This window comes from Corythoichthys intestinalis, chromosome 4 (genome assembly GCF_030265065.1).
Source record: "Corythoichthys intestinalis isolate RoL2023-P3 chromosome 4, ASM3026506v1, whole genome shotgun sequence".
Taxonomy (NCBI): Eukaryota; Metazoa; Chordata; class Actinopteri; order Syngnathiformes; family Syngnathidae; genus Corythoichthys; species Corythoichthys intestinalis.
The window spans coordinates 5823940-5850021 of record NC_080398.1 but is presented as its reverse complement, the minus strand read 5'-3'; the positions used below and the strand labels follow the sequence as shown (position 1 = coordinate 5850021).

Here is a 26082-nt window from a genome sequence, read left to right as displayed (position 1 = left end):
CCTGAAATGTGGCGAAAGGTTGCAAGGTTCAAGGGGGCCGAATACTTTTACAAGGCACTGTATTTCCCTGCACTTGCTCTATGAAATTAACATTTACTTACCACCACAATGTTTTTTATTCATTTATTTTAGTGTTTCTGAATGCTAAAAGAGTTGCACTTTTGAACTAATTCATGATTTTTTTCAAGCTTTTTATCTGAGTTTGTTCTAAATGATTAAATGTCTGAGTGAGTGCTTGTCCGAGACTGGCGATTCCATACTTTTTGCTAGGGGTTGTAGACATCTACCGCCATTAAAGGCGGCCAATGACTTGAACGAGTGTTTGCTTTCAGCTGGATGACACCAAAAACTCTGTCTTTACCGTTCTGGGAAGGGACCCCGCCGCTGACTTGAGGAAGGTGAAGAACTGCGTCATCTGTTACGGTAAGTAGCCACCTTTGGTTTAGCATGCTAGCGCAATAGTTTGCTGAGTTATTTTTTAGTGGAAAAAAATCTTACATTCACTGCGGTCAAGCCAGAGAAGTCCACTGCTTCAAGATGGCTGCCAGTTACTAACAATATGTTGTCTATAAGTGACACTAAGTTCCATGAGCATGCTAATATTTTAGCACACTGTCACTACCCGATTGTGACAGGCTACCTGATTTCGACGGATTGGTTCCATTGGATAAAACAAATGGCTAAACAAATGATTACAGTTAAATGGCTATAAAATTTTTATAAATTGAAAAAAAAAAGACTTAGAATTACATACAGAACATGAAAAAACTTAGTATACATACATAGTATATGCTTATATGTGTTTAAATGTATGTATATAAAATGAATTGAAAATAAGTGGAAAATGTAACAATTTTAAAAGGAAATATATTACATGAAAAAAAGTATTACTATGTTTTGTTTTATGAATAATGAATAGCTAACTTTTTCAAATTTGAAATGTAATTTGTTGACAGACCCGTGCCGGCGCCCTCTGGAGTGCGCCTTCATCCAGAATCTTGCGGTGCCCCAGCAAGTGGAGGCCGACCTGGTGATGGTGGTGGACGGTTCCCGCGAGATGCAGGCCGACAACTTCGCCGGCGCCCAGGAGCTCCTCAGCTCTGTGACCGAGCAGGTGGCGCTCAGCCCTCAGCCGGCCCGCGCCGACAAACTGGCCCGCGTGGCGTTGGTCCAGCAGAGCGCCGCCCGCGGCGCCCAGCTAGAGTTCGGCCTGAGCGTCTACGGAGACAGGCGGCGGGTGACCTCGCACCTGCTGCGCGACATGCGGCAGGCGGGCGGTTCTACCGGGCTGGGGCGCGCCTTAGGACTAGCCCTTCGAGAGGTTACCGAGGCCCCCCACGGCCGCAGGAAGAAGGCGCTGCTGGCCGTGGTGGGCACCCGGACCCCAGCCGGGGAACTGGCCGAGCTGCGGGCCGTCGCCCGGCGTGCCAAATGCAAGGGGTTGGCGCTCTTCGTAGTGACGGTGGGCGACCGCTATGACCGGCGTCAGGTGGAGGAGGTGGCCAGTGAGCCGGTGCAGCAGCATCTGCTGCACTTGGGACGACTTCGGCTGCAGGAACGAGAATATGCTCGCAGGTTCTTCAGGGTCTTCCTGACCGCGCTCGACAGTAAGAACACACACACCTAAAACGCTAACCCTTATTGTACGTCACAACAAAGCGCTAATAACGCTAATGCTAAAACAAGTCACATCAAAGTGCAAAGGATAACACAACAAGAACGGTTTTATACTTGACATATTGGCTGATATTGACGGCGATCCATTTTAACTGGGAGGGCTGGCAGCAATTGTTGAATCACTATTAAGCCCCCAAGAATGCTAGCTATCAGTAGCTAGCAGAAGCTGGTGGCACACGGTCATGAGCTCACCCAATTTATAACCCTAACCTCAACTGCGCACCCATCGACACTAGCTAGCTTATGCTAGTGGTTGGTTGTTGTCTGTAGCTCATCCTATTCGGAACCCTAACCTCAACCACACCCCCAGCAATGCTATCTAGTGGAAGCTAGGTTTAGGTAGCAGAAGCTATTGGGAGCTAACTTCAACCACGCCCCCATCAATGCTAGCTTGTGGCTGGTAGCGGTAACTAGCGTAAGCAAGCAGTTGCTTACTGTCTATAGCTCACTTATTTGTAACCCTAACCTCAACCGCACCCACAACAATGCTTACTACTGGAAGCTAGGTTTAGGTAGCAGAAGCTAGTGGTAGCTACTTCAACCATACCCTTATCAATGCTAGCTACTGGCTGCTAGCATTAGCCAGCAGTTGCTTACGGTCTTTAGCTCACCCTATTCCTAAACTAACTTCAACCACACCCACATCAACACTAGCTAGGTTTAGGTAGCAGAAGCTAGTGGTAGCTACTTCAACCATACCCCTATCAATGCTAGCTAGCGGCTGCTACCATTAGCCAGCAGTTGCTAACTGTCTTTAGCTCACCCTATTCCTAAACTAACTTCAACCACACCCACATCAACACTAGCTAGCATAAGCTAGTGGTAGGTTGTTGTCTATAGACCCTACCCACGTGACGTCACAACTCCTTCCTTCTGACTGGTGCCGCCCAATTGTCCGTCAACACATCATGTTTACCTGCTACGGCTACGTACATTCCTCCTATTTACGACGTGTTTTTCTGCTCGTTAACATTAATAATCAAAATGGTGAAGGCGTGTGTGGCGGTCGGTTGCAATAACAGAGAAGATAGACGGAGAAGACGGAGAGACTTGAAGTTCTACCGGATTCCGAGAGACCCGGAGAGAAGAGAGCGAGATGGGCTGCTGCAATTCGACGAGAAAACTGGGCTCCAAACGATTACCACAGATTATGTAGTAGTCATTTTATATCTGGTAAGATGCATTTAATATATATTTAGAGGGTTTTGGGCTGACAACCACAATTAAGATCATTGCTAGGCTAATCGCCGACAACATACACGTATGTATGTAGTGAGAGTGCTATCGCTAAACCATATAAACATTAACAGCCCTAACTCCATTGACAAACGACATGAAATACATTAGACTTGACAGTGGATGTTAGCAATAACAAAAGATTTTGAATTGAAAATTTCGTAACTCACCTTTCCAAGCACAAGATAGATTCCTGCCGAATTTTCGTGGACGAGGACCTGTTTCACCCAACCAGCAACGAAGTATTTATAAGCCTCCAAGCTCTTAAAGTTTTTCAAACTTTCGTGCGAATAGGCTGATTTTGTGTGGACAAGATAGTTGTACATATCAGGCTAGCTAGCAGATGTCAGGCAAATACGGCGGAGACAGCGGGTCGAAAAACCTCGATTTAGGCATCAAATATGGATCTGGCGAATGGATAAACTGAAGCTTTTCCACATAACGTCTTTTATGCAACGCATCAAGTGAGTTTACGGCATCCGAAAGCACCGGGTCTTCCATGAAATGCATTATATAAATTGCTCGATCAATTGAGACCATTGATAATACAGACACAAAATGACGGACAAGGGGGCGGAACCATACAGCGAGCACGTGATTTTGTGACGTCGGTGGGTAGCGTCTATAGCTCATCCTATTCGGAACCCTAACCTCAACCACACCCCCAGCAATGCTATCTAGTGGAAGCTAGGTTTAGGTAGCAGAAGCTATTGGGAGCTAACTTCAACCACGCCGCCATCAATGTTAGCTTGTGGCTGCTAGCGGTAACTAGCGTTAGCAAGCAGTTGCTTACTGTCTATAGCTCACCTGTTCGTAACCCTAACCTCAACCGCACCCACAACAATGCTAACTACTGGAAGCTAGGTTTAGGTAGCAGAAGCTAGTGGTAGCTACTTCAACCATACCCTTATCAATGCTAGCTAGTGGCTGCTAGCATTAGCCAGCAGTTGCTTACTGTCTTTAGCTCACCCTATTCCTAAACTAACTTCAACCACACCCACATCAACACTAGCTAGCGCAAGCTAGTAGTAGGTTGTTGTCTGTAGCTCATCCTATTCAGAACCCTAACCTCAACCACACCCCCAGCAATGCTATCGAATGGAAGCCAGCTTTAGGTAGCAGAAGCTATTGGGAGCTAACTTCAAACACACCCCCATCAATGCTAGCTTGTGGCTGCTAGCGGTAACTAGCGTTAGCAAGCAGTTGCTTACTGTCTATAGCTCACCTATTCGTAACCCTAACCTCAGCTGCACCCACAGCAATGCTAACTACTGGAAGCTAGGTTTAGGTAGCAGAAGCTAGTGGTAGCTACTTCAACCATACCCTTATCAATGCTAGCTAGTGGCTGCTAGCATTAGCCAGCAGTTCCTTACTGTCTTTAGCTCACCCTATTCCTAAACTAACTTCAACCACACCTACATCAACACTAGCTAGCACAAGCTAGTGGTAGGTTGTTGTCTATAGCTCACCCTACTCGTAACTTGAACCTCAACTACGTCCCCATTGACGCAAGCTCTCAGTAGCTAGCACAACCTCATGGTAGGTTGTTGCCTTTAGCTCACCCTATTCCTAATCCTAACCTCAACCACACCCCCATCAACGCTAGCTAGCGGAAGCTAGTAGTGCTGCAACGATTAATCGATTAATTCGAGTAATTTGATTAGAAAAAAAGATTCAAATTAAATTTTGCTGCTTCGAGTATTCATTTAATTAAAGTGGCGTTGTAATGGTTTGTTTTGAAAGTGTTTGCATTTAGTTTTATTGATATGTGTGGATACACTGCCCTCTAGTGGCAAGAGTGAATATGACATAAGTCATTTCACATGGCTGAATCCAGCCAACATAAGCAAAGTTTTTGTTTGAGCTCATGTTTGTTTAATGCATTTTTGATTTATTTTATAGGTATATTTAGCTATTTTTCGAGGGAATATTTGTTTGAACCATTTGTTATGAGTAGTGCTGCAACGAATAATCGATTAACTCGAATATTTTTTTTACAAAAAAATATTTGAATTAAATTTTGTTGCTTCGAGTATTCGTTTAATTAAAGTGGCGTTTTAATGGTTTATTTTGAAAGTGTCTGAAATTAGTTTTATTGATGAGGGTGGATACACACTCCTCTGGTCTGCCTCTTTTCACATGGCTGAATCCAACTGCTCCCTGTTAAGACCAACGTAAGCTGTTTTTGTTTGAGCAAATGTTTTTTTAATGCATTCTTAATTTAGTTTATAGGTATATTTAGCCATCTTTTATGGGAATATGTGTCTGAACTATTTGTTAAGAGTATGGTTTAAAAAAAAAAAAAAAAAATTACATTTTATAGCATTTATGCTAGCGGACTATGTAAGTTAGCCAGTTGTTCTTTTGTTGTACATAGATCCTCCTTTTAAAAAAAATGTAGCGTTTGAGGCTCAGCTCAGTTATTTTAATTTTTCATGTTCCTTATCCGATTACTCAATTATTCGAACTAAGTAGTCCATCGATTAATCGACTACTAAAATATTCGATAGCTGCAGCCCTAGTTAAGAGCATTGTTAAAAAAATTTAAACATTAGCATTTTATAGCATTTAAGCTAGCGGACTTTTGCTACGTGCACATAGATATATTATATATACAAAACAAGATGTACTGCTAGCAGTCCAATCAATGGATTTCTATGATGACATTCTAATCTATCCTCTATTATATCTAGAGTAGACAGGGATATTGGTGTGTTAAGCAGGGGCACAGGGTTAATTCGGCCAGAATGCGGTCGTTCATAAGTGATTATTTCTGTGCAGCCTGGTAGCAAATGCACCACGGACCAGTACCGGTCCACGGCCCGGCGGATGGGAACCCCTGGTCTATAGCTCAACCTTATTTGTAACCGTAACCTCAGCCCCCATTACGCGAGCTAGTAGAAGCTAACGGCAACTAGCGTAAGCCAGCGGTTGCTTGCTGTCTTATGGCTCACTATTTGAACACTAATCTCAACAATGCCACCATTGACACTAGCGCTCTGTAGCTAGCGGAAGCTCATGGAAGGTTGTTGTCTTTAGCTCACCCTATTAGTGACCCTAACCTCAACCATGCCTCCATCAACAGTAGCTAGCGGTAGCTAATGTAAGTCAGTGGTATCTCGTGGCACGTGAAACTCATCCATGGCCTCATCAAGGCTAGCTACCACCAGCTAGCCTTAACAGCGGCTTGGTTGAGTTAAGGGTTATGAATAGGGTGAGCTATAGACCATATACCAGTCACGCATTACCACTGATACCCTTATTTCGAGACTTCTCCAAAAGACTTTTGGACAACGTACACATTTTTTTTTTGTGTGTGTGCGTGTTTTGCAGAGGGCATCAACTCATACCCACCGCCATCCATGAAAGATATCTGCCGGCAAGTGGATCAAAATCAAGGGCAAATCCTCACTGCTCCGTAAGGCAGATTCATTTTCATCATCATCATCAATTTGGTCATGTGACATTTATGGTCTCCAGTGAGGCGGACTATGATTCGGTTGCCGACCAGGCGCAAGAGGAGCAGCCGCAGGAGCAGTCGGGACAGACGGATATTATTCCCGCGATCAACCCACAAGGTTAGAAAACAGGGCTGCAATGATAGCGATACATAATGAAAATGACGTCATCGGTATCGGCGCGTACAGAGAAATAACGTGCTGCGCAATATGGACTTTACGACATCTAGTTTCCGACTGATGGTCGCCCAACCCGCCAGCTCGTCCAATAGTGTGGCGACCACTCATTCTTCATGAGTTTATCACTGAACGGTCTTTCATTTTTGACGCCCACCCCCAAAAGAATACCTCAGTTTGCCCAAAAATTAAAAGAAGTGACCCAAAATGTACAGGAAGTAACCTGTAAGAGCCCCAAAATCAAAACAGAAAGAGACCCGAAATTAACAGGAAGTTACCTGGATATGCCCCAGAAACAGGAATTGACCCAGGAACAGGAAAACATGGAAATGTCCTTAAGTCAACAGGAAATGTCCAAAAAAATCAAGAGCAAGAGACCAATGAATAGGAAGAAACCATCAAATGCACTAATATCAACAGGAAATGACCCGTATGAGCCCCAAAACCAACACAAAGTGACCAGAAACAGAAAGTCAAAAGGAAGTGACCTGGAAATGCCCAAAAATCAACAGCAAGAGGCCCAAAAATCTAGAGGAAGTGACACAGGAATGACCCAACAATCAACAGCAAGTGGCCAACGAATAGGAAGAGACCCAAAATGTACAGGAAGTAACCTGTAAGAGCCCCAAAACTAAAAGAGAGTGACCCGGAATCAACAGGAAGTGACCCAAAAATCAACAGGAAGTTACCATTGAATAGTAAGAGACCAAAAAAACCACACGAAAATCATCGGGAAATGATCCAAGATGGACAGGACGTCACCCAAAAGACGCAGGAAGCGACCCGAAATAGCCCAAAAACCAACACAAAGTGACCCAAAGTAAACAGGACGTGACCCAAAAAACCCCTACAATCAACGGGAAATGATCAAATATGTATAGGAAGTGACCAGTGATAGCCCCAAAACAACAGGAAGTGACCCAAAAATCAACAGGAAGTTACCAATGAATAGTAAGAGACCAAAAAAAACACGAAAATCATGGGGAAATGATCCAAGATGGACAGGAAGTCACCCAAAATATGCAAGAAGCGACCCGAAATAGCCCAAAAACCAACACAAAGTGACCCAAAGTAAACAGGAAGTGACCCAAAAATTCCCTACAATCAACAGGAAATGTTCAAATATGTACAGGAAGTGACCCGTGATAGCCCAAAAACAAAGGGAAGTGACCCAAAAATCAACAGGAAGTGACCAATGAATAGGATGAGACCCAAAATACACTCAAATCAACATGAAGTGACCCAAAAATGCCCTAAAATCAACAGAAAAGGATCCAGGATGTACAAGAAGTGACACAAAATATACAGGAAGTGACCCAAAAATCAACAGGAAGTGACCAATCAACAGGAAATGACCCAAAATGCACTAAAATCAACAGATAGGAAGTGACCCAAAAATGTCCTAAAATTTACAGGAAATGTTACAAAGTGTACAGGAAGTTACCAAAAACATACAGGAATTGACCCATAATTGACCAGAAACCAACAGAAAGTGACCAAAAATCAACAGGAAATGACCCAAAAATGCCCTAAAATCAACAGGAAATGATCCAAGATGTACAGGAAATGACCCAAAAAATGCACTAAAATCAACAGAAAGTGACCCAAAGGTAATAGGAAGTGGCCCAAAAATATCCTAAAATCCACAGGAAATGATACAAACTGTACAGGAAGTTACCAAAAACATACAGGAAATGACCCAAAATTGACCGAAAACCAACAGAAAGTGACCAAAAATCAGCAGGAAATGACCCCAAAATCCCCTAAAATCAACAGGAAATGATCAAAGACGTACAGGAAGCGACCCAAAATATATAGGAAATGACCCAAAAAATGCACTAAAATCAACAGAAAGTGACCCAAAAATGTCCTAAAATCTGCAGGAAATGATACAAAGTGTACAGGAAGTTACCAAAAACATACAGGAAATGACCCAAAATTGACCGAAAACCAACAGAAAATGACCAAAAATCAGCAGGAAATGACCCCAAAATCCCCTAAAATCAACAGGAAATGATCAAAGATGTACAAGAAGTGACCCAGAATACATAGGAAATGACCCAAAAAATGCACTAAAATCAACAGAAAGTGACCCAAAAATGTCCTAAAATCTGCAGGAAATGATACAAAGTGTACAGGAAGTTACCAAAAACATACAGGAAATGACCCAAAATTGACCGAAAACCAACAGAAAATGACCAAAAATCAGCAGGAAATGACCCCAAAATCCCCTAAAATCAACAGGAAATGATCAAAGATGTACAAGAAGTGACCCAGAATACATAGGAAATGACCCAAAAAATGCACTAAAATCAACAGAAATTTACCCAAAAATGTCCTAAAATCTACAGGAAATGATACAAAGTGTACAGGAAGTTACCAAAAACATACAGGAAATGATCCAAAATTGTCCGAAAACCAACAAAGTGACCAAAAATCAACAGGAAGTGACCAATCAACAGGAAATGACCCAAAATGCACTAAAATCAACACATAGGAAGTGACCCAAAAACGTCCCAAAATTTACAGGAAATGATACAAAGTGTTCAGGAAGTTACCAAAAACATACAGGAAGTGACCCATAATTGACCAAAAACCAAAAGAAAGTGACCAAAAATCAGCAGGAAATGACCCATAAATGCCCTAAAATCAAGAGGAAATGATCCAAGATGTACAGGAAATGACCCAAAGGTAATAGGAAGTGGCCCAAAAATGTCCTAAAACCCACAGGAAATGATACAATGTGTACAGGAAGTTACCAAAAACATATAGGAAATGACCCAAAATTGACCGAAAACCAACAGAAAATGACCAAAAATCAGCAGGAAATGACCAATCAACAGGAAATGACCCAAAAATCCCCTAAAATCAACAGGAAATGATCAAAGATGTACAGAAAGTGACCCAAAATATATAGGAAATGACCCAAAAAATGCACTAAAATCAACAGAAAGTGACCCAAAAATGTCCTAAAATCTACAGGAAATGAGACAAAGTGTACAGGAAGTTAGCAAAAAAATGTAGGAAATGACCCAAAATTGACCAAAAACCAACAGAACGTGACCAAAAATCAGCAGGAAGTGACCAACTTATAGGAATCAACCCAAAAATGCCCCAAAATCAACTGAAATTGATCCAAGATGTACAGGTAGTGACCCAAAATATACAGGAAGTGACCAGTGTTATCCCAAAAACCAACAGGAATTAACCCAAAAATAAACAGAAAGTGACCCAAAGTCAACAGGAAGTGAGCAAAAAATCAACAGGAAGTGACTAGGAAGTGCACCAAAAATGCACTATAATCAACAGGAAATGATCCAAGATGTACAGGAAGTGACCCAAAATATACAAGAAGTGACCCGTAATATACCAAAAAACCAACATAAGTGACCCATAGTCTACAGGAAGTGACCAATGACTAGGAAGTGACCCAAAATATACAGGAAGTGATCCATAATAGCCCAAAAACCTACAGAAAGTGACCCAAAGTCAACAGGAAGTGAGCAAAAAAATCAGCAGGAAGTGACCAGTGACTAGGAAGAGCCCCAAAAATGCACAAAAATCAACTGGAAATGCTCGAAAATGTACAGGAAGTGACACAAAATATACAGGAAGTGGGGCCGTAATACACCAAAAACCAACAGAAGTGACCCATAGTCTACAGGAAGTGACCAATGGCTAGCAAGTGACCCAAAATGCCCTAAAATCAACAGGAAATGATCCAAGATGTACAGATAGTGACCCAAAATATACAGGAAGTGACCAGTGCTAGCCCAAAAACCAACAGGAAGCAACCCAAAAATAAACAGAAAGTGACCCAAAGTCAACAGGAAGTGACCAAAGAAATCAACAGGAAGTGACCGTTGGCTAGGAAGTGACCCAAATATTCACTAAAAGCAACAGGAAATGATTAAAAAATGTACAGGAAGTGATCCATAATAGCCCAAAAACCAACAGAAAGTGACCCAAAGTCAACAGGAAATGAGCAAAAAATCAACAGGAAGTGACCATTGACAAGGAAAAGACCCAAAAATGCACTCAAATTAACAGGAAATGATTTAAAATGTATAGAAAGTGACCTGAAATCAACTCCTTGGCTCCGATTGACGCCTTAAATTGGACGTCTATCGCCGTCAATGGCAGTCAATGAGCAAAAATGAAAAAGTTTTGGGGGGAAATAAATGTTCCTACACTTCCAAGGTTGTACAAAAGTTTTGAGTCGCTATGCCATTCATTCGGATGAGAAAATGTTTCAAAACTTTTGACCGCTAACTTGCACTAAACCAATTGTCTTTCCGGTGTAATAGACGAAACGGACGACGACGCGCCGATGCCGCAGCCGACCGCCGCCGACTCGGCAGGTAAACCCCCCGCTCGCCCGCCGTCGCGACCGACTGACATCTGGCCCCGCCCCCTCGCAGACCCCTGCTTCCTGGACGAAGACACGGGCAACTGCCAGCAGTACGTCATGATGTGGTTCTACGACAGCCGGCGACGGAGTTGCCAGCGCTTCTGGTACGGCGGTTGCGGCGGCAACGCCAACCGCTTCGCCACCGTGGAGGCCTGCCAAGACGCCTGCGTCGCTCGGGCGCCCTGAAGGGGGCGTCGTTGCACCCTGTGACTCTTTGAAAACTTGAAACTTTTTATTTGGGTGCGCATGTCACACATGCAAGATTCATTCAGTTTTTACCTGCGCTAAAATTTGCATTCCAGTTGTCCAGATGTATAACACTGCCCCCTGGTGGTTCGACTCATTGGCTTCCATTGATGGCGATAGATGTCCAAGCCATTTGTCATGTTTGTCAAGCTGGAAATGCTCCAAAATTGACAGGAAGTGGCATGAAATAAACAGAAAGTGACCCCAGAAATGCCCGAAATAAACAGCAAGTGACTCAAAAATAAGAGGAAAAGACCTGGAAATTCCTCAAAATCAACAGCAAAATGAATTTAACAACAAGTGACCCATAAATGCCACAAAATCAACAATAAACCGACCCAGAAATGCCATGAATTGAACAGGAGGTGACCCAAAAACAAGAAAAATGACCCTGAAATGCTCTAAATTCCGCAAGTGACCTGAAATCAATAAAGTGACCCTGAAATGCCTCAAAATGAGCAGCAAGTGAAATAAATAGGAAGTGACCCGTAAATGCCAGAAAATCAACAATAAACCCTAAGTCAAAAGGACGTGACGCAGAATTCATCCAAAATCAACAAGAAGGGACCCGGAAATGCCCTGAAACGAACAGGAAGTCACCCAAGATCAACAATTGACTTAAAATCAAGAGGAAGTAAATCAAAACATGTCAAAATACACATCAAACGACCCAAATTAAATAGAAAGTGACCCATTAATGCACCCCAAATCCACAAATAACCTGTAATAAAAGGAAGTGAGCCAAAATCAACAAGAAGTGACCCAAAATAAAAAAATAAGTGATGCATAACTTGACAGAAAGTGGCCAGTAAACACCTCGAAAATCAACAGGTCACCCGAAATCAAAAAGAAGAGACCCCAAAATGACCCAAACTCAGCAGCAATTGGCCCCAAAATACCTGAAAATTGACCAAAAGTGGCCTGTAACCTCCCCAAAATCAACAGGTGACCAGAAATCACAAGGCAGTGACCCAAAATGGACTAAAATATAACCCAACAATCTCCCCAAATCAACAGGAAGTGACCCAAAATGAACAAAAAGTGACCTAAAAACACCCCTAAATCCAAGAGGAAGTGACCCAGAAATGCCTCAAAATCAACTGGTGACCTGAAATCAAAAGGGACTTTGAAATGCCCCGAAATAAACAGGAAGTGACCTGAAAAATGCACCGAAATGACGGTGGTGACCCAAAATGAACAAATTCATGATTGAAAAAAAAGTGCCCTAAATATATCCCTAACTCCAACAACAAGCGACCCAGAAATGCCCAAAAATGAACAGGAAGTGACACGAAAACAACAAACAATGACTCAAAAGTGTCCCAAAATTAACAAGTGATCTGAGCTCAACAAGTGAGTTGAAGTGAGTGACTCAAATTGAATAGAAAGTGACCCAAAAATACCCCCAAATTGACCCCCCCCAAAAAAACTGACCTGTAAATGCCGCAAAATCAACAGGTGACCTGAGATCAAAAGAAATGAACCACAAAAAAAAAAAGTGACCCACAAATACTTCTAAATATGAATTTCCCAAGATCAAATAAGAAGGGGCCCGAAATCAACAGGAATTTGACCCTGAAATCAGTCAAAATCAAAAGAAAGCGACCTAAAAAAAATACCCCTAAATCCAACAGTCAGTCCAAATTCAGTCACAAAACAATTTATGTAAAAAAAACATCAGGCACAAAAATTCAGTCGGGGAAAAAAAAAAAAGTTGTAAAAATTCAGTCGCAAAAAATTCAGGCACAAAATTTCTGCAAAAAAATCAGTGACAATAATTTGGTTGACCAAAAATTCAATGGGGGAAAAAAAAAAAATCAGTCATGAATATTCAGTTGCAAAAATTCAGTTACAAAACAACTGAATCAGTGTGCAAACAGAAAATCAGGCACAAAAATTCAGTCCCAAAAATCTTGAGTGCAAAATAAAAATTCAGTCAAAAAAAAAATAATGCAAATAATTCAGTCGCAAAAAGATTAAGTTACAAAAATCAGATTACAAAATACTTCAAATGTAAAAAATGTCACCAAAAAAACAGTCCAAGAAAACGCGCCAAAAATCTATCTGCAAACAATTCAGTCAGAAAAAAAAATTGAGTTGCAAAAGAATTAGTCGCTAAAAATGCAGTCCCAAAAATTCCGCCCCCCCAAATAAAATTTGGACGAGCAAAAATTCAGTGGCAATAAAAAAAAGACAGTCTTAAAGATTCAGTCCCCAAAAATCTGGTAGCGAAAATTCAGTCACAAAAACATTTTATGTAAAAAAACATCAGGCACAAAAATTCAGTCGGAGGAAAAAAAAAAAAACAGTTGTAAAAATTCAGTCGCAAAAAATTCAGGCACAAAATTTTTGCAAAAAAATCAGTGACAATAATTTGGTAGACCAAAACTTCAATGGCAAAAAAAAAAAAAATCAGTCATGAAGATTCAGTTGCAAAAATTCAGTTACAAAACAACTGAATCAGTGTCCAAATCAGGCACAAAAATTCAGTCCCAAAAATCTCAAGTGCAAACTAAAAATTCAGTCACAAAAAAAAAAAAAAATGCAAATAATTCAGTCACAAAAAGATTAAGTTACAAAAATAAAATTACAAAATACTTCAAATATAAAGAAATGTCACCAAAGAAAAAAAAAAAACAGCCCAAGAAAACTCACCAAAAATCTATCTGCAAATAATTCAGTCAGAAAAAAAAATTGAGTTGCAAAGAAATTAGTCGCTAAAAATTCCGCTCCCCCCCCCCAAAAAAATTGAGTTGTTACACCCCAAGAAAAAAATAAAATCTCTCACCAAAATATCATCCGTAAACAACAACCCGAAAATGCCCCAAAATCAACTTGTGACCTGAAATTAAGAGGAAGTGACCTGAAAAATGCCCCGAAATGAGCAGGAAGTCACTTAACATGAACATAAACAGCAGCAAAGCATCTGCTGAAATGGTTTTCTTTCCATAATTTGGACATCTATCGCCATCGGTAGAGGTGAACGAGTTCAAAAGGTGCAAATGACCTAACTGTGAAGGAGTTCTAAATTCAAGGATGCTGAAATGATGTCATTAATCACAACATAATTATGCTTCATACTGTCAGTGAAGAATAAAACTATTACTGGGTGGTTTAAAATGGCATTTTTTTTTTACCCTCCACTTTGCACTACAGACATGTATGTTTAAAAACAACTATCCCTTACAATTTTTTCAAATAATATACAGTTTTCAGTAATTTTATTTATTTTTAATATATACATTTAATAATACTATTTATTCAAGTCATACAAAAAGTACAAAGAAATACATTTTAGTGCTGCAGCGATTAATCGATTAACTCGAGTATTCGATTAGAAAAAAAGATTTGAATTAAATTTTGCCGCTTCGAGTAATCATTTAATCAAAGTGGCTTTGTAATGGTTTATTTTGAAAGTGTTTGCACTTAGTTTGATTGATTTGGGTGGATACACTGCCCTGTAGTCTGCCTCATTTCACATGGCTGCTCCATGTTAAGATCAACATAAGCCAAGTTTTTGTTTGTGCTAACGTTTTTTTGAATGCAATCGTAATTTAGTTGATAGGTATATTTAGCCATTTTTTTGTGGGAATATGTGTCTGAACCATTTGCTGAGAGCATTGTTAAGAGAAAAAAAAAAAGTTAGCGTTTTATAGCATTTAAGCTAGTGGACTTTTGCTATGTATGTTACCCAATTGTTTTGTTGTACATATATCCTGATTTATTTTTTTATACCGTTTGAGGCTCAGCTCAGGTATTTTAATTTTTCTTGTTCCTCGTCAGATTACTCGATTATTCAAACTAACTAGTTCACTGATTAATCGACTACTAAAATGATCGATAGCTGCAGCCCTAATACATTTAATTTCATAATATGAATTTTCGTTAAAATATTTTTTAAAAGATTACAATTAGTTTTTTTTAAATTACCAAAATTAGTCCCTGGCACTATAGAGCGTACTCATTTAAGGACTACATAAAACATACTTTATATTTTAATAAAATTAAATTTTATAATAATTCTTTATTTAAAAAAATTTTTGAAAATAAAATAATTTTACTTTTTTTTTTTTTAATAAATGTATATTAATAAATATGTTTTTTTTTTTAATTAAAAAATATATAATTATTCATATTATTGTTACGACAAATTAAAACAAAAATATTAAATTTCTTTATAAAAGACAAAAAGTAGTACTACCTTCTCGTTTAATTGGAAAAAAAAAAAACAATGTTATATGTCAAATTTAAAAATATCAATAATTTAAAATAAAATAAAATAATTCATCAATAAAATATTTTTTAAAAAAATTTCAAATAAAATACATTTATTTATTCAAAAACGTAAAGTCATTATTAATACCAGCAATTTTAAAAATACAAATTATATAAAGTTGTAATATTCTTAATTTAATAATTCTAATTATTTTTCCTTTGAAATGACCAAAACTAGTACCAACTACTCATTTAAATACTATAAAATTTAAAAAGTACTTTGAGTTTTATTGGGAACCATAACCAGATTATATTAGTTTTTGTTTTATTAATTTTATGAATATACAAAATTATTTTTTAAAGAGTATTTCAATTATTAGTATTTCTTAAATCATTTATAACACTGACAACAACAGAAAAAATTTAATATGAACTCATTCACTACCATTGACAGCAACAGACGTCCAATCCAATTTGACGTCAATGGCAATTTTTTAAAATCTGTGTTAACATACACTATTAATTATAGCGTATAAATAATAAAGCAGAAAAATAATTGTGTTAAAACTAAAGTTTGAGCGTTGTAAAAGAAATCAAACTCTGGCATTTTCGGAGGCGGAGTTACAACATCGGCGTTTATTCGGTCTCGCGACTTCACATGTTCAAACTATCAAACAAAATATGTACAGCACGATTTTTTTTTTTGATACCAGTTTTTTGGGGACGGGGCGAGCAACTTTTTCACTTCCAGACTTTGATGATGCCGTCCCTGGACGAAGTGACGATGAAACCTTGCGTGGTTTGGAAGGTGGCGATGTCGGTGATGATGTCGTGATGGCCTACGGGAAGCGAGTCGGGGCCGCGCCGTGGCGAGTCTTCGGCGGCGCCGCTTTTTTGTTTGCTGTGGATTTCCTGATGAGCAAAACGGATTATTAGTATTAGTATTCATTAAATTATAATAATATAATTAATTTATAATAATATAATGAATATAAAATATTAAAATATAGTATTTATAAAACACAAATAAATGATTTAAAAAAATATTACAATTGAAAAATAAAGCTGAGAATTAGAACAGTCTTGTATAAAAAAAAAAAATAACATTTTCATCTTAAAATATTACATGTAAAATTGAAAAAAATAACTTGTCTGTATAAAAATGAGTAACAAATTGAAAAATGATGTGTAAAATTTTAAAAAATATATAACAGCTGGAATTGAATAATACAGCTGAAAATCATAATTTTTAGAAATATTTTGAGAAATAAAAGTAAATATCGAAAATTCATTGAAAAAAAAAATTTGAAAAATTATGCTTCATTAATATGAAGTCATTCACTGCCATTGGCAGCCAATAAATTGATGCCTTAAAGAGCATACGACAGGAGAAAAAAGTCTTAAATAGCATTATTATATGATTTAGAATCATATTTTGAGACGATTTGACTATATACAACTATTTAGCAAAGCGCAGATGACGAGAAATTAGTCTTTTAATCACGCCTACCATTATAGGCAGGGGTGCACATAAGTGGTCCGCATGTGCGCATGCGTACTGGACGTAGACAAACGCGCTGGCCCTCAACGGCTTCCATACGCTTTTGCGTACCGATGGCTGACCACTGTATTTGCGGTGGACAGGAGAAAATACTTCTCAAAATGTCAAAGAGGCAGGCCCCGCCGAGTAATTATTTCCGCGTTCCCCTAGCCAGGTACTCCAGACTCACCGCTGATCCAGCTATTGAGTCTGGCCACCATTAAGCGGATAAAATTTCCAGGGCGGAGCAAGCCACAGCAAACAGACAACGGAGTGGACCAATCAGCGACGGACGGGACGAGGGACTTGCGCGCGGAAGTAAACATACGAGGAGAGCGGAGTTTATTCAACATGGCTAGCGCGAGACGGACTGCTGTCAATGACTTGTGTCAATGTGTATTTGGTCATTTAAAACTGATTTTACCGTGGATTGGAACATATTCTCGGCTCTCCTATTTGCCATCTGTGTTATGGTGGAGGCGACTTCCGACGCGGAAGAGTGACGTTGCTCGATAAGAACACGTCAAATAAACGAATTTGATTTGTCGATTGATTTTGTACTTGCTCGAGAAGCCGTTAATGGGCTGGGTCCCAGACTATATACTCTCAGTGTTTGGAAAAACACAGGGAGAACAGTCTGGCCGTGCCAGGCAAGTGTTCCCCCACCCCCGTCAAAAGACAGACGACAGAAACGTCACCGGAGCTACCGAAAAAAAAGGACTTTTGCTGAAAAGTGGCTGCAGGAGGTACCATGGCTAGAAGCAAATGATGCTCGCACGGAAATGTGGTACAACATTTGCCGTGAGAATCCCGAGTGTCGCTGATAAAAGCAGCACATTTTATTTAGAGTTAAAGAATTTCAGCCATCCAAACTTTGAAAAGCACGAAAAAAACAGCATGTGGCAATTAAGCAAACTATCGATGTCAGACAGCACCCCACTCGCCCTATGTACAAGTGGCGGAATAAAGTTAATGAAGACCAGTGCCATGCACTGACAAACGTGTTTTTGCTCTCATTTCACAAAGCTAAACATGCACGTTCAATGAGCTCGTATGAGGAGGACATCCCACTTTTACAAGGGCTTGGAGTTCATGTGGGAGCCGCAAAATGCCCTTTATTTTGAAATAGTGCTTTTATGTTTATTTCTTTACATTTCACTTCAAAGTAATGGCAATTTTGTTGTGCCAGTTGATGATAATCAAGCATTAATTGTTAATATAATTAGTTAAAGGTTACTGGTTCTAAGTAAAGCTTTGTCATAATTTTATCGGATCAAGCGGGTCGGCTCTCAAGCTCAATGAGGACCAAGTCACTTCTCCAGGTCCTCCTCTGAGAACCTAGGCAAAAAAAATATGTGCACCCCTGATTATAGGGCTTTAGCGTCCCCAACAGGTGGATGACGTCAGCGGTAGACTGGGCTCATCGGTTTTACTATTCAGCCCATTGAGGGCGAATTGTTCAGAACGAGGAAAACACGACGAAGAGAGCCGCAAAATGTCATTGTTTCAGTCTCTCTACTCCAATATTTTTACAGGATATTCTTTTTATCCAAGTATTTTCTCCAATTGCTAAATAAATGGCATGGTCATGACAAATAACAGTCTTGTGCTAAATGGAATATGAAATAATAAAAATGCACCTATTCAGGACGACATGGCAAAACGACTCCATAATGGTCAAAACTGTCGACTTCACCTTTACTGTCGCACCTCCCGAACGATATTTTATGACACCTAAATCGGACATGTCATTTCCCTTCCCCGGCTTCGGAGAATGTAAACAAACCAAGAGGCGTGACAGCCAGCCGACATGCTAACCCAAACCGAGTGATGTTTCAAAGTCTCCGAAGCAGAAAATCACACATAACTAGCCCGGATTATTTGACATGACAACTGGGTTGTCGATTGTCTTTACGGACCGGCAAACCGCCCGGCGGAGAGCAATTTAAAGCTCGTTCCCCGGAGGAGGGCGGCTCCATTTGTTGTGCAGCTAACGTGCAGCTAATGTGCATGACGAGAGCTTTTTACATGCCCATCAATGATCAAACATAAGTAGTCCTTTATTTAAAGAAAGTTTGTAGTGTTTACTTTGTAATCGCTGTATTCGTATTTGACATCATACAAAACAAGATGTTTACTCACTTCCTCGTAAGTCCAATAGTAGGGCTTGTTTTGGCCAATATCCACGGTGAATGGGAACCTTTTGAAACTCCAAAAAGGCGCATACGCCTCTCCCTCATAAAGCAAGATTTTTCTGCAGCCGTTTGGCTGGCGTGATGCGAAAAATAAACGTATTAATACGCAAAATCAGCTGACTCCTTAGTCCTCATACACAACAGTACGGCTGTAGTGAAGAGGACGCCTTCAACCGTACACGTCACAGCGCCCTCCTCCTCAATGCAAGACCGAAGCCGGAAGTCACTTATTTTCAAGGCGCGGGTCGCGGGATTCAAAAAACTAAATAAATATAGCGAACGCTTCCACACACATCCAAGCGGTCCATATCATTCAGGAGCATAAAATACCGCGTGTATTATGAAATAAACATGCTTTTTCGTGTCACATGCACTTTAATTTACATTAAACAAATATGTACCGTAATTTCTGGACTATAAGGCGCACCTGACTATAAGCCGCCAGCCACCAAATTTGACATGAAAACGGCATTTGTTCATAGATAAGCCACACTGGACTATAAGCCGCAGTTGTCCTCATTGTTATGGGATATTTACACCAAAAGATATTAACTGGTCACACTTCATTTGACAATGGCACCATAAAATTGTCATGAGAGCAAATGAACCACCATTAAGCTTTGAACCAATTGGCTGCAAAGCCTTATTGCCACTAAAAGCTTCATTGGCCATCACTGCTTCCTTGGGGTAGACAGTCAACCTCTGCTGCCACCTGCTCTCAACGCTGTTGTCATCCAACATTCCTCCTAGCATGCATGGCGGCACTACAGATGTAAATAACAGTCATGTTCTGTGCTAAAAATGTCTTCAGTTACTGTTCCAGTTGTTTCATTAATTGCTAGTTATGGTATTTGGTAACATTTTCTTGGATAGTGGTGCCATAATACTGTCATAGGACAGTCATAATTATTACATGACACTGTCACAAGCATTAATGAATACTTATAATAGATGTTGGTTAGTGTCATCCAGCAAATTATCTCACTTTTGAATGGACGTAAAAGATCTGAGCTGGACATAAATGGATTTAGTGACATAATATGCCACATGACACACAGGCTACGTTCATACTACAGGTCTTAATGCACAAATCCGATTTTTTGTCATATCTGTTTTTTTTGCATGCCCGTTCAGACTGCCTTTGTCCATTGAGACCATTCAAGTATTACGCATGCGCACTGATTGGCAGTCCGACACGCGCTGAGCAAGACGACCCGCATGCGCAGAAGCATCAAAACAAATGACCACACATGTTGGCTGTCATCCGTCATTCCAGGGATTATCATATTTTGCTTGTTAAAAAGAGGACACAAACAACAGACATTAATAATCCACGTTTAGTTTTATTTTCAAAGTTTATATGGACTGATAGAACGCATACACGCACACACATAAGCCTTGACGTGTGTGCGTGAAATGACGTGGGTGCGTCCGTTTGCCCCGACTCGGCCATGTGTTCTCATTCGGCACACAGAATTAAAATCGAAAATTGACAGGATTATCCTTTTCTTCATTTTATTTTTTTATGACTGTGGTCAAGCCCGCTTCGTGCTTAAAAGCAGAGTTCAAGCTAGGCGCTAATGCCTGCATCGCTGCCGCCCTTCGTGCCTCTTGCTGTTTGCTGACGTAATTAGTGCATGGATTCCGATTCCGGAGTCTAGACAGTACAGACCGCCGCGACAGTCTGGAAAAAATGTGGCCCAGATCGGATTTGAACCACATACGAAAGTGACCCAGATCGGATTTGAAATGGTTCCGTTCTATGCGACTTGTCACGTTCAGACCGTCAAGTTAATGCCTCACTCGAGTCGGAAAAACACGAAAAAATCGGATTCGTGCATTAAGACCTGTAGTATGAACGTAGCCTTATTGACATCTGTTATAAGCATTCAGTAATGCCCATGATAGTGTCATGTCATAATTATGATGTTCTTATGACAGTCTTATGATGGCGCTGTTAAATAAAGTATTACCTATTAACCCAAATAAATCAACAAATAAGCCGCACTGGACTATAAGCCGCAGGATTCAAAATGAGGGAAAAAAGTAGCGGCTTATAGTCCGAAAATTAGGGTATATGAAAATGGTGATAATACAAGAATATGTATGGAAAATTAAATGCCAAACTAAAATCCAACATTAAAACAAACAATTTTTTTTTAAGAAAATGCAGAAAATAAGTAAATAAAAATGTAAAAATACCCCATTTAAAAATTCTAATGATATTTTTTTATATTAAAAAAATAAATAAAATTATAAGTTATTAGAAGATTCCCCTTTTTAAAATTTTTATTATTGTTATTATCATCAATATTTATATTATCTTGTCATTCATTCATAAAATAAAGTTTTTAATCCATTTTTTATAATTGATTTCTTCCTTATTTTTTTTTAGTCTTTTCATGATTTTTAAAATATTTTAGGAAATCTCATTATGGTTGTATCTTTCTATTTCATTTTATATATTCAAAATAAATATCTTTTAAATTCATACTACTTTTATGTCAATGTATTCCTCTAAAGCTTGATTCACATTTTAAAGTTTAAACTCAGGCATCGAGGGTTAATCAATAATCAATTTCAAAAATGAAAAAAGGAGGAATTTATGAATAAACAAGAGAAAATTGTTTTCAAAGTAGCCAATAAATAGAATGACATTTTTCTCTTCATTAAGTATTTAGCTCAGCGGTTAGGGCGCACAACTTTTGCTAACCTGCACCACTTCGGTGCCTTCGATGATCTTCCGGCTGTACAGGACGGAAGGGCAGTGCAGGGAGTCGTTGGCTCCGCCCGCCACGATGTAGGACCTCTCCGGGTACGCCAGATCCCAGAACCTGTCCGGCCGGTCACGGCTTAGTTTGGAATTTTTACCAGGAAGGAATTTTCTTTTCATGTTCTTAAATTTGCCGGTCCCACCTGATCCTCATGTCGGAGCCGGCGGTGAGCAGCAGAGGATTCCCGTCTGCCGGACTGCAGTAGATGCCGTGTACGCTGTGAGGCGATGGCTGTGACACACGCAAAAAGATTCAGTCATAAAAAATAAAAAAAATGTCAGCCAAAAAGTTCTGTGACCAAAACAAAAAAATAGCTAAAAAAAATCAGGCACCAAAATTCAGTAGCGTGAATTCAGTCACAAAACAGTGTCCCCAAAAAAATTCAGTCGTAAAAATTCAGTCACAAAAATTATGCAGCAACAAATTAAGTTAAAATTGAAAAAAAAAAAAAATTAAAAATTCAGTTACAAAACAAATTATGTCTCAGGGAAAAAAAAAAATCAGTGGCAAAAATTCAGTTGCAAAGAAATTTCAGTCTAAAAAAATGATAATTATTCAGTTGCAAAAATACTCAGTCACAAAAATTTGGCCACAAAAAAATTCAGTATCAAAAAATTTGAAAAAAAATAAACGGCTAAAAAATCAGGCACCAAAATTCAGTACTGTAAATTCAGTCACAAAGCAAACAGTGTCTAAAAAAAAAATTCAGTCATGAAAATTTGGCCACAAAAAAAAAATCAGTTGAGTTAAAGAAAATTCAGTCGATAGAAATACAGGTGGCAAATATAATTTTGTTTTTCAGGCGCAAAAAAAGTCACCAAAAAAATCAGTCGTGTGAAATTCAGTTGCAAAAAATTCAGTCACAAAAATTTTGACACAAGAAGATCATTAGCAAACAATCGGGCGCCGAAAAATTTGTCGCAAAAAAACAAAACAAAAAAAAAAAACAAAAATGACGAAAAATTGTATTAAAAAATCAGTTTTAAAAAATCAGTTAATCATTGCTAACTGATTTTGTAGCAAAAAAAAAAAAAAAATCACAAAAAAATTGTATTAAAAAAATCAGTAAAAAAAAAAAAAAAATTCAGTTAATCATTAGTAATTTTTTGATGAAAAAAATACATTGAGTGTTAGAAAGATAAAAATCAATCACCAAAAAATTATCTGCAAACAATTCAGTCATGAAAAAAAAACAATTCAGTCGTAAAAAAAAAATTAGTCGCCAAAATTCAGCCCAAAAAAAAAAAATTCTGTCATGAAGTTGAGCTGAAGTTGAGCTGAGATGAGTTGAGTTAAAGAAAATTCAGTCTAATAAAAATACAGTTGAAAATATAATTTTGTTTTTCAGGTGCAAAAAAGTCACCAAAAAAATCAGTCGTGTGAAATTCAATTGCGAAAAATCCAGTCACAAAAATTTCGCCACATAAAGATCATTAGCGAACAATTGGGCGCCAAAAATTATGTTGCAAAGAATCACTAAAAATTTTATTATTATATTTTACTTTTGTACATTTTTGATGAATAAATTGAGTGTTAGAAAGATAAAAATCACTCACCCAAAAATTATCTGCAAACAATTTAGTCGGGGAAAAAAAACCCAAGTCAGTCGTAAAAAATAAAATTAGTCGTTAATTTTTTGCGGCTGTATTTTGATGTTGAACACAAATTGAGTGTTAGAAATTCAAAGTGTGGGCGCCATTCTCACCTGCAACTCCGAGAGCGGAGGCGCCGAACTGGCCCACAGCGTGAACTTGCGATCTCCGGTCTCCATGTCCCACATGGACACCTCGTTGTTACCCTGAACGGCTGCCAAAAGATCGAAGCGTCAAGGTGACGGCGAGGCGTCGAACAAAAGAGTGCGCGGCTCTCTCACCGGCGATGACCGACGACTGGTACAGCGGGTGCATGAGCAGGCGTCGGATGCGGGCGCGGGCCGGGTGTGTGTGGTTGGAGATGGGCAGCTGGAAGCGCATGTCCCAGCACGCCATGGTGCCGCTGCTCGTGCCTGTGTCCGCCCCAAAAAAATCAATTCGTCGGTCCGTGTCGATGTTTAATCGAGGAACTGATAGGTCGCTAAGAAAAGCTTCAATAGAGAATAGCGCCTGTGTTCACCTACTGGCTGTCGTCGACGGCAGGAAATGACTGAAGAAAGAAACTCATTTGTTTGCCAAAATATTGCTGTAATATAGTGATGTGCTGTGTTTCTTTACAGAATTGCACTGAAATGTTCACAGTAATTAGCCAAGTCAGTATTTCGGTCCATTAAGGTTACTTTGAAGAAGTGTTGGAATATATCTCGGAGTAGTATTTCAATTGATTTCTAAGTATTTAGGTTACTTTTAAGGTGTATTTGAACTTAATTTTGGCCCAAAGATGGCTTGTATCTTAAGGAGCTTGTAAGTCAGGTCACTCGTATCTCCAATTAACGGACCGGTGTAAAGGTTTATCCTATCCAGGGGTCGCGTTAACCGAATATTTTCCGTCGTTGACCGTTTTTTTAAAACGGTGACGGAAAAAACTGAAGTCCGTCTGTCATTTTGACAGGTTGCAATTCACACCCTAGACCACAGGGTGGCGAGTGAGCATATTAATTAGCTATTGTCTCTCTTTTAATGCATGACGTCGTTGGCTATTCTGTCAGAATATTGTAGCGTCACCGGGGTCTGGCGGCGGCACCATGATTGACACATCAACGCGAGGTTCTTATTGGTGCACCTAGTGTGCCAGCGCGTCATCCAATTGGTGGACTAGATTGCCGCCTGTGTATAGACCCCAATCACATGACGTCACAACTCCGCCCCCCTGACTGGAGCCGCCATATTGTGTGTCAGGTGATCGTGTTTACACATTACCGCTACGTACATGCCTCCTATTACGGCGTGTTTTACTGCTCGTTAACATTAATAATCAAAATGGTGAAGGCGTGTGTGGCGGTTGGCTGCAGTAACAGAGAAGATAGACGGAGAGACTTGAAGTTCTACCGTATTCTGAGAGACCCGAAGAGGAGAGCGAGATGGACTGCTGTAATTCCACAAGAAATCTGGGCACCAAACGATCACCACAGACTATGTAGTAGTCATTTTATATCTGGTAAGATTAGGGATGGGAATCGAAATCCGATTCCAATTCAGAACCGGTTCCGAGTGTTTCGAGGCCTCGACATCACAATGAAAAAGCCTTAACGATCCCTTTAACGATTCCTAAAGACGCGTATTGCGTCGTGACGTGTCTTGTTGTCCGGACGCATCAAACTAGCATGGCGCCAAGAACCACTCGCTCCAAAGTTTGACTACACTTCACCAGGAAAGAGTGTGAAAATGAAAGGTTACGACGGGTAAGCACGAGCATTGCAGCCATAAACATAACAATGACAGCACGTAGGTTCAAACGCTCGAAAGTGTGTCTTCACTTCACGAGGAAAAATTACAACAAAGCGACTTGCAGTCATTGCAAGGTGGAGATAACTGCATCGGGAGGGAATACGACTGCGCTGTCCTCACAGAGAGGCTAAGGCTCAGTCCTGGCTATACAGCTAGCTAAACTCCCAAATGACGATGCAGAGGACGTTGGTATAATTTGCTGACTTTATTCAACCATCACATGAAACTAAAAATAGAAATGAAACAAATCAATTTCGTCCCCAATAACAAACAGGTTTGCATCAACGTAAATCAGCGATGATTAGCTGCTAACACAGTAGTAACAAACAGTTAGCATGCGTTCGCTAGCATTAGCACATCGTTTAAACCACTACACAACTGGATTTAAGTGTCCGATCGCGAGTGGAAACACACAACAACAACACAGAAGATGATACATACAGGCGTTGGCTCTGTAGATATTTTACAAACATTAACAAAGAACGTAGGCTCGTGGCAGCGTTTCCCTTTCTCACTAACTCGCTCACTTGCTTGGATGCGGCATTTCTTCTTCTTCACGTGAGCGCGATCTTCTTCGCCTGAGGAAGCGCAAGGGCGCCACCACTTGAGCGTGAAAGCACCATAAAAACTAAAAGGCATGCATTTCAATATACTGGTATATAAAAACAGGGGTCCCCAAACTACGGCCCGCGGCTCCATATTTGGTCCGGCCCCCTGAACAATTCCAGAGAGCATTTTGAATTTTTTTTGTTTTTTTTCTCCCTCAGTAGTGT

At 39.7% G+C, this 26082-nt stretch overlaps 2 protein-coding genes across 4 annotated transcripts in view; one reads left to right on the top strand and one right to left on the bottom strand.

The window, feature by feature from the left end:
• Window positions 1-13942, top strand: part of col6a4a (collagen, type VI, alpha 4a) — a 151080-nt gene extending 137138 nt beyond the window's left edge. For all 3 annotated transcript variants that reach the window (XM_057833820.1, XM_057833817.1, XM_057833819.1), the window contains 6 exons: window positions 333-423; window positions 957-1607; window positions 6247-6331; window positions 6394-6491; window positions 10856-10909; window positions 10970-13942. In XM_057833820.1, coding sequence (XP_057689803.1) covers window positions 333-423; window positions 957-1607; window positions 6247-6331; window positions 6394-6491; window positions 10856-10909; window positions 10970-11145 — 1155 coding nt within the window. In that variant the 3' untranslated portion in view covers window positions 11146-13942. The remainder of the gene's footprint in view (window positions 1-332; window positions 424-956; window positions 1608-6246; window positions 6332-6393; window positions 6492-10855; window positions 10910-10969) is intronic.
• A 1784-nt stretch (window positions 13943-15726) lies between these two features.
• pik3r4 (phosphoinositide-3-kinase, regulatory subunit 4) overlaps window positions 15727-26082 on the bottom strand; it is a 35885-nt gene continuing 25529 nt past the window's right edge. The window contains exons 16-20 of the mRNA XM_057835112.1: window positions 23803-23934; window positions 23635-23735; window positions 22072-22160; window positions 21869-21989; window positions 15727-16332 (exon numbers count right to left, since the gene is read on the bottom strand). Of these exons, the coding sequence (XP_057691095.1) occupies window positions 16162-16332; window positions 21869-21989; window positions 22072-22160; window positions 23635-23735; window positions 23803-23934 (614 nt within the window). The 3' untranslated portion in view covers window positions 15727-16161. The remainder of the gene's footprint in view (window positions 16333-21868; window positions 21990-22071; window positions 22161-23634; window positions 23736-23802; window positions 23935-26082) is intronic.